Here is a 7,421-nt window from a genome sequence, read left to right as displayed (position 1 = left end):
ACCCCAAAATTATGATTATAATTTTGAATATTTCATTTAGTTTTATACCTAAATATCAAAAATAATCAAAATATCTAAAATATTTTGTTATGTAAGTCAAAATTTAACTAAATTTATTTAAATTTAATTATATTTTTTCGGGTACCCGGTAGTTCGGGTACTAATCAGGTTCTAAAATTTGTAACCCAAACCGACCCGAACCCGATAGTACCCAAACCGAACCGAACCCATATATCTAAAAATACCCAATGGGTTCTATTTTTTTAAACCCGTTTACCCGAACCCGAATGGATAATACCCGAACCCGAACGGGTTACCCGAATGCCCAGCCCTAGTTCTGACATCCAAAGATTTCTTTCATTTGTCAAACCTACTCGTTACAAATTGTTAAATATAACATATGAAATTATCAAAATAGTGTTGTCCCTCATAGTCGCACAAAGAAGGAGTTAGAGTTTGGCAGAGCGGAAGTCTTGCTTAATCAACGGTCGGATGTATTCACGGTAGCCATCAGGAACCACCGAGTCATTAAGTGGATCTTTCAATGCTTCCTCAAACAACTTTGGGTAAACGTTTCCGTCGTAGCGTCCCAGCACATAGCCTAGATAGTGGTATGTGTAGTCAAAGGCATCCACTAAGGCTACTGCGTTTGGTCGCAGCTGGGAATAGAGTGACCGAAGCTGGTCGTTCACGAGTGCAACTTGTTCGGGAGTAACAGACTTTGTTCTGAGGAAATCACCAAGGTGTTTGTGAAGAAGATAAAGTGCGTAGATGTAGCACAAGTTCTTGAGTTGTTTCTTCACTCCTTTTCCTTCAATCTTTCCCTCTACTTTGGCTATAAACCTGTGAATGTTCAAGTACAAATATAAATTTTAGTCCGTTTTGATAAGTTTGTAAGTTTTGGTGAGAGAAGCTTATTTACTTAGAGACGACAATCAACTGGCAATGAGCAATAGCAACCTCAACAAGATCAGCCAAGAGTTCTGAGAATCCTTGTTCTTGATTCTCAAACTTGCTTAGATTGTTAGCACATGTAACAGCCATTCTCAAAGCCCTTGCTTCAAAAGCTTCCATCACCATATCAGGGTTTAACCAATCTTCAACTGCATGTTCAGCAAAAATATAATTAAGAAAACAAATTAAGATCAAGAATATAATTTTTTTATGGTAATATCTTTGAAAAAATCACCTTTTTGAACACCGGAACTGCATTGCAAAAGGTGTTTTGCTCTGCCCATATAAACAGTTGTCCCTGAAGGAACATTTACAAAACTTAACTGTGAGACTGTCTTCATCAGAAATCTAGCTACCTGAAGTCTCATTGTTTTGAAACACAACAAATTTAGTTCAATTTCATTTGACTCCAAAAGTGTTATTCTAGAAGATGCGTTAGAACTTAGAACACCTGTAATTGCAACACAACATTGTCTTCTTCGTATGTGCAAGCAGGAACATATACATCAAACAACTCAGAAAGGCCACTACACCACAAATATCCATGCCCACCACATAACTTACGACATTCTTCAATACCATCCTTTAACCAACAAAACAAAAAACCCAAGTTAGCTGATCATTTGTAACTTATTTTAATAAGTTTAGCTTGGAAATGAAAGCAGTATACTGAGGTGGCTGAGGTAGTCATTGACTTTAATCCTGCAGTGCATGCATGAGCTTCAGGCAATGTTGCAAAATCACTGGCCTCTAGTCTTTGTGTTACATCAGTGTAGAGCCATTTCAGCCACTCCCCTACAAACCGAAATGCATATGCAGATGCTAACAGAGGAAACAATCTGTTCTGCTGAGTTTTATAATCAATCACCTGCCATTTATCACAACATCAATAAGTAGTTTCTTTAACTCTAGTTAAGAATCCAAATACATTTTTGTACCATGGTTATTATGTATAGTGAGATTTAGAGAGGGTACCTGTGTTTTAGTTCCACCATTCTGTGAACCAAACTGCCTTCGAACTGCACTATACCTAGTAGCAATGCAGACTGCCCGAGCCAGCGCAGTGGAAGCATTTGACACAATGGACTGTCTCACATACACCATAGTTCCATACACCAATTGCCTTGGAACATCTGATGCTACATATTTTCCATCTCTTGTAACTTTTGACAGTCTATATATAAGAAGAAAAATGCGGAACCATAAATTTGGTTTCTTTAGAGATATATAGGTGAAATGCTTATCCACATGAGGCCAAAGAGAGAGTGGACCTCATGAGCATTTGATCTCTAGGAATGCGAAAATGATCAAACATAAGAAAACCATTGTCCATTGAGTTATATGCTCCGTTTCCAAACTTCATGCCGATATCACCGATGGTTATACCCGGAAGAGGAGTATGATCATCCAAACTTCGTAGTTGCACGATGATTCCTGAATATGAGAAAGACTAGTCAATCAATCAATACTGATGATTTAAAAGAAAAGTGAGCAATAAATCAATCCTCTTGGTGCTTACCATGGACACCATGGTCTTTGCCATTCGTTATGAGACGAGCATAAACCACAACATGAGTAGAAACTTTTCCTAAGCCACCAGGCCACCACTATATTTCCAAACAAAACAAAACTAAGACAAAAAATTTTAAAACTCAAAGATCTAACACAGAGCCATGATCAAACTTGTTCTTCTCTCTCGAAGCTCGAACTCGTCGGAGACTGTTGAAGGAGGAGGAGCAACGTCTGTTAATTTAAGAGATGATGCTCTGTTTCTTCTTCTTCCACCAGAAGCGAGTTCTTGCATTAGAGACGACCATTGTCCTCCGTAACCAACATCAAAATCGATAATGTGGATCTGATCAAACCTTGAATCGTTACACGATTTTGTTAGTATAGAATCTCATCTTTGTCTAGATCGTTGCTATCGCTCGACATGTTTTGGTGGATTTCAGATGATCGCTTTTAAGCCTGCTCCGCCTTGAGCTATCGTTATAGAGATCTGACGAGAAGCAAATTAGGTTTGGGGATTTCCTTTTCAATTTCCAGAGAGAAAGGGGAAAAATTGATTTGGGGATTTTTTGATTTTTAGGTTAAGTTATGTTTAGTTATGTAATCGGGTTGTAATCCGATTTAATAGGGTTTAATTTGGTTAATAAGGTTTGTGGTTGGTTAATCAAAACAATAAACCGTTAAAACCAAGATGATGGGAAATTAGATGAGAAGTTTAAGTTCGATGGGGAAATAGGCGGAAAAGTATGAATTCGTAAGTCCCTCTCCATGNGGGGGGGGGGGGGGGAATAGGCGGAGGATATAAATCTGAAAGAGAAATGATAAAAAGTCAAAGATCGATGGAAAACTGACACGATATGATAATTCCGAGGAGGAAATAGTACATCGGTCTTAATAGAATAGAGGTGGAGAATACAGAGTAATGTAATAAGTGATTAGGATTTAGGTCATCTACACATCATCATATTGTCATTATTTACCGACTTTACTACTCTCGTGCGCGGTCGATAATTAAATTGCTCAACTACTTTTGAAGTTTTTTTTCTTCTCGTTAACCTGAAAATCAATAGTACAAAATAAATACCTCATTTGTGGTAAAAGAAAATTAAATTCAAGTTTCAACTCCATTATGTTTTAGTTCAGGGGTAATCTTTTCCCTTAAAAAAGATGTACATTGAATGCCTTTAAACAAAAAAAAAAAGTACATTCATTTTTTTTTAGTTCTAAACAGTTTTAGGATCATAGTAATTAAGGTTTTTGCAAAAGTTTCAGGTTAATTAGATTGCACTCATGACTGTAGGATTGCACATAAGTATTAAGGTTTTTCGGACAACGGTTAAGTAAGACATGTGTTTTTTTGTCTCTCTTAGTATTTTGTTTTATTTTTACAGTTGTCTGTTAAGTTTTCTTATATTGTATTAATCTTTTATTTGTTTGATCAGTTTATTTCCAAATTATTAAGATCGTTTAAATGGTTGGTTTCTTATTTGGGATGTAAGTTTTCTAGACTAAATTGTCTTATTTTCATTGTTTTTTATTCATTTTGTTATTCTGTTTTATATCTTTTTTCGATGTTAAATATTGACTATACACAATACCAAAAAAAAAATTGCCTAGAAAAGACTTATACATTTAAAATAATAAAATGATACGAAATTTCAAAACTATCATTTTTAATATTATTTTTCAAAAATGCCCAACTTCTAAATTATTACTATTAAAAATATCATTAAAATATAATATTTTATTATTTGAGTTGTTTACTTTTAGCATTAAGACAATACTTTTTCTATTTTCGGTTGGAATCTACTTAAGTTTAAAAAAAACTAATTTATGCCACCAAACCTGAAATTGTCTTTTAATTAATGTTTGGTTGACAAAAAAGATATATAATATTTATCCGAATATGTGTATAAATTTATAAAAATATATATACCTAAACTAATTTTATATGTGTGTAAATTTATATAGACCATTATAAAAACCATATAAATAGATACAATTTAAAAACTGTTTAAAATCTTATAAAACTTTATATTTATTTGGATTGAATCTAAGAGTAGTAATTATTATATAAACACTTTATAAACCTTACAAGACTTTATAATTTATTTTTTAAAAAAATATATTTTTAAAAATGAATAAATAAAAAAGACTTTTTGAAAATGAACACACTAAAAAAATATATCAAAATTTCCATAAAATAGTTTAATTTTGTTTTTAAAAGTAGACGTGAGATGTCCACATATCTGAACATCGACTTCTGTCATTTAAAAAATGGGTAAAATTGATTTTTGACTTTGAAAACCTAATGGTGGTAACATATCAAATTTTTGTCAAAATATTTTGTTTTACAATTAAAGAAAGAATCTTTATCCAATAGTAATAAATAAATAAAAAAGAATTAAAGAATGGATAATCTCAATATTATCCGGGCCTTGTGCGATGCATGACTCTTCCTCCATAGATCCTCACAACACGTGTCAGATAGTTATTGACTTTCATTTAAATCCGATTATGGTGGTGAAACGCTTGTCACCTTAGCAAACACCTCTCTTTGAAAACACTCAGATTCTCTTTTTGTTTTTTTTTCCGATTCTCCTCTCTTAAAGAGAAAACCTAAAAAGGTTGAGTAGAGATTAGGCAAAATTCTCGATCCCCAAAAAAATTGAAAAATCACAAAACTTGTTTTTAGGGTTTACCCTCGATTCCTCTCAATTCGATCATTGGCGCGATTTTAAAATCGGTTGTCTCGTCTTTACCGGTATCTGATCGCTGATCGGATCATCCGTTTTGGTTTTCAGGCGAAATATGGTGGTGATCTCCCTGAAGATTTTGAATTCAAGATTTCTCAGATTGCTTCCGCTTGACTTTATCGCGATTTCGATTACGTGTAGACTTTCTCCTTGGCTTTGTCTTCGAATCCTTTGAAATTTAGAGCTTTCTCTTTGTTTCTGCGTTTGAATGGTCTTGTGAATAAATCGTCTCTTGTGTATATATATAAAAGACTGGTCAATTTAGGGTTTTTTTTTATTATCGGTTTGGGAGGAGAATTAGATTTGTGTGCTTTGATCTCTAGATCTTTTGACTTGAGGAATTATGTATATCGAAGAACTGACGGAAAGGGATGAGACGAAGGTGGAGGAGAGATCGGTTGAGGATAACGGAGATAAGGCGATATTGGTGAGCAGAGGAAACGTGATTGTGTTGACCACGAAGAGGGCACTTGTTGGTGTTGGTGCTCGTGCCTTGTTCTATCCTACTCTGGTTTACAACGTTGTTAGGAATAAGCTCGAGACTGAGTTTCGCTGGTGGGATCGTGTCGCTGAGGTATGTAACTTTTATTGATTTTTTTTGAGCTGGTTTATGTTGGGTCTCTTGGTTAAAGTATGTTATCTGGATTTGGTTATGCTAATACTTGTCTCTCGTAATCTTGTCTCTATAGTTTATATTACTGGGAGCTGTTCCATTCCCATCTGATGTTCCGCAGCTGAAAGAGCTTGGTGTCTGTGGAGTGATCACACTGAATGAGCCATATGAAACTTTGGTTCCATCATCTCTCTACAAAGTTTGTTCTTTTCTCCATCTTTTATCCTGGCCAACGTCACAATATATACCATTTTCTCTTGTTTGCTAACCTCATTTGATTTTCTTTACTCTTGTGGAAGTCTTACTGCATTGACCACCTGGTGATTGCCACGAGAGATTATTGTTTTGCTCCTTCCATGGAAGCAATATGCCAAGCTGTAGAATTTATACATCGTAAGTTTACCTTCTCATTTTTATTCTCTTACGTGTTTTGCCGCTGACTATTGTTATGAATCTTACTGTTGTCCCAAGCCTGTGTTCATTTGATCTCAAAATTCTGTTTTGCCTCGTTGAAGGAAATGCTTTACTTGGAAAGACGACTTATGTTCACTGCAAGGCGGGTCGGGGTCGCAGCACAACTATTGTCATATGCTACTTGGTTTGTATTTCAATTCATCCCCAATATAATTTGATCAAAAACACTTTTTTCGCTCCTCTGATCATATCTTTGCAATGCAGGTTCAACACAAACATATGACACCTGAAGCAGCATATGCCTATGTGAGGTCAATCAGGCCCAGGGTTCTTTTAGCAGCCACCCAATGGAAGGTATATGACAGGGGCCACATTCTTCATTATCGATGAATCAGAGTTAATTCCTTTTTTCTTCTTCTTCTTCTTTTGTTCTTATGATTTGTGGTGTGTTTGCAGGCCGTTCTTGAGTACTACCATGTCAAGGTGCTGAATACTCAGAGTTGCCTAACTGATGCAACTTCAGCTTTGATCCCGAGAAATGTGAAGCAGGTTTGTTCTGGGAATGTGGTGGTGTTTGATGATGGGTCGATGGTGGTAGTGACCCACTCAGATATAGAGGGCTATGATGATGACTCACAGAGGTCGGTGAATGTTGCTGGGAATGAGTTATGGGCAGCAGCTGCAGATCTTAGCATGGTGTACCGAGTGAAAGTGGTGGGGCAGGCTGCGTTGGCCAGGATCTCATGTCTATGGCTGGGCTTGCGTGAGGACCACAAGCTTTCTGGGAAAAATCTTTCCATGGGAGGTATAAGCGTCGACATTTCTGTCTACTGATGATGATGATGATGATGCAGGTGAGTCTGCTGGCGAGCGAGTGAATATGCCTTTTTCGCTGTTTCTCTCCAGTAAAAAAAAGTCTATAAATAAAAAAAAGGGGTCAAATTAGGTGATAGAAGTAAGCAAGGGTTTGTAAATTTGGTGGAAAAAATACTTGGTTTTGTCGTCTTGGTATTGTAATTAAATACTACCTCGTCCCTCATTTGCCTTTGATGAGGAAGAACGTGAATTAACTTCCTTCTCAAGTATCCTAAATTTCAAGTTTAACCATATTTATCTGAATGTCACAGACTTACAAACGAGTAGTTTTAAAAGAAACGAAATAAAACCGGATAGAG

General features: G+C 35.8%; 2 protein-coding genes across 2 annotated transcripts; one reads left to right on the top strand and one right to left on the bottom strand.

Moving 5' to 3' along the window:
* On the bottom strand, positions 450–2,758 carry LOC104784208 (putative peroxisomal acyl-coenzyme A oxidase 1.2). The gene is made up of 9 exons (XM_010509265.1): positions 2,675–2,758; positions 2,474–2,561; positions 2,226–2,388; positions 1,930–2,128; positions 1,625–1,822; positions 1,406–1,537; positions 1,190–1,310; positions 923–1,103; positions 450–843 (listed from the first exon to the last, which is right to left on the bottom strand). Exons 1-9 carry the CDS (start codon positions 2,756–2,758, stop codon positions 450–452), a joined length of 1,560 nt encoding a protein of 519 aa, XP_010507567.1.
* Positions 5,552–7,331, top strand: LOC104781977 (putative dual specificity protein phosphatase DSP8; the record flags this gene model as incomplete). Its single annotated transcript, XM_010506787.2, is given in 6 exon segments — positions 5,552–5,793; positions 5,909–6,031; positions 6,132–6,225; positions 6,348–6,430; positions 6,511–6,600; positions 6,703–7,331. Coding segments are annotated over 6 exon segments (999 nt in total). The 3' UTR covers positions 7,081–7,331.

Source organism: Camelina sativa, chromosome 4 (genome assembly GCF_000633955.1).
Source record: "Camelina sativa cultivar DH55 chromosome 4, Cs, whole genome shotgun sequence".
In the NCBI taxonomy this organism is placed as follows: Eukaryota; Viridiplantae; Streptophyta; class Magnoliopsida; order Brassicales; family Brassicaceae; genus Camelina; species Camelina sativa.
The sequence above is the reverse complement of the archived record's forward strand: the minus strand, read 5'-3'. Positions and strand labels throughout refer to the sequence as shown.

What these genes read in the sequence shown, in the direction of transcription:
- LOC104784208 (XM_010509265.1), bottom strand. Translation starts at nt 2,758, where the DNA reads ATGCAAGAACTCGCTTCTGGTGGAAGAAGAAGAAACAGAGCATCATCT. An exon ending in ATGGTGGAACTAAAACACAG is followed by an intron (nt 1,823 to 1,929) that starts GTACCCTCTCTA and finishes GATAAATGGCAG; the next exon opens with GTGATTGATTATAAAACTCA. An exon ending in CAGTTGATTGTCGTCTCTAA is followed by an intron (nt 844 to 922) that starts GTAAATAAGCTT and finishes GAACATTCACAG; the next exon opens with GTTTATAGCCAAAGTAGAGG.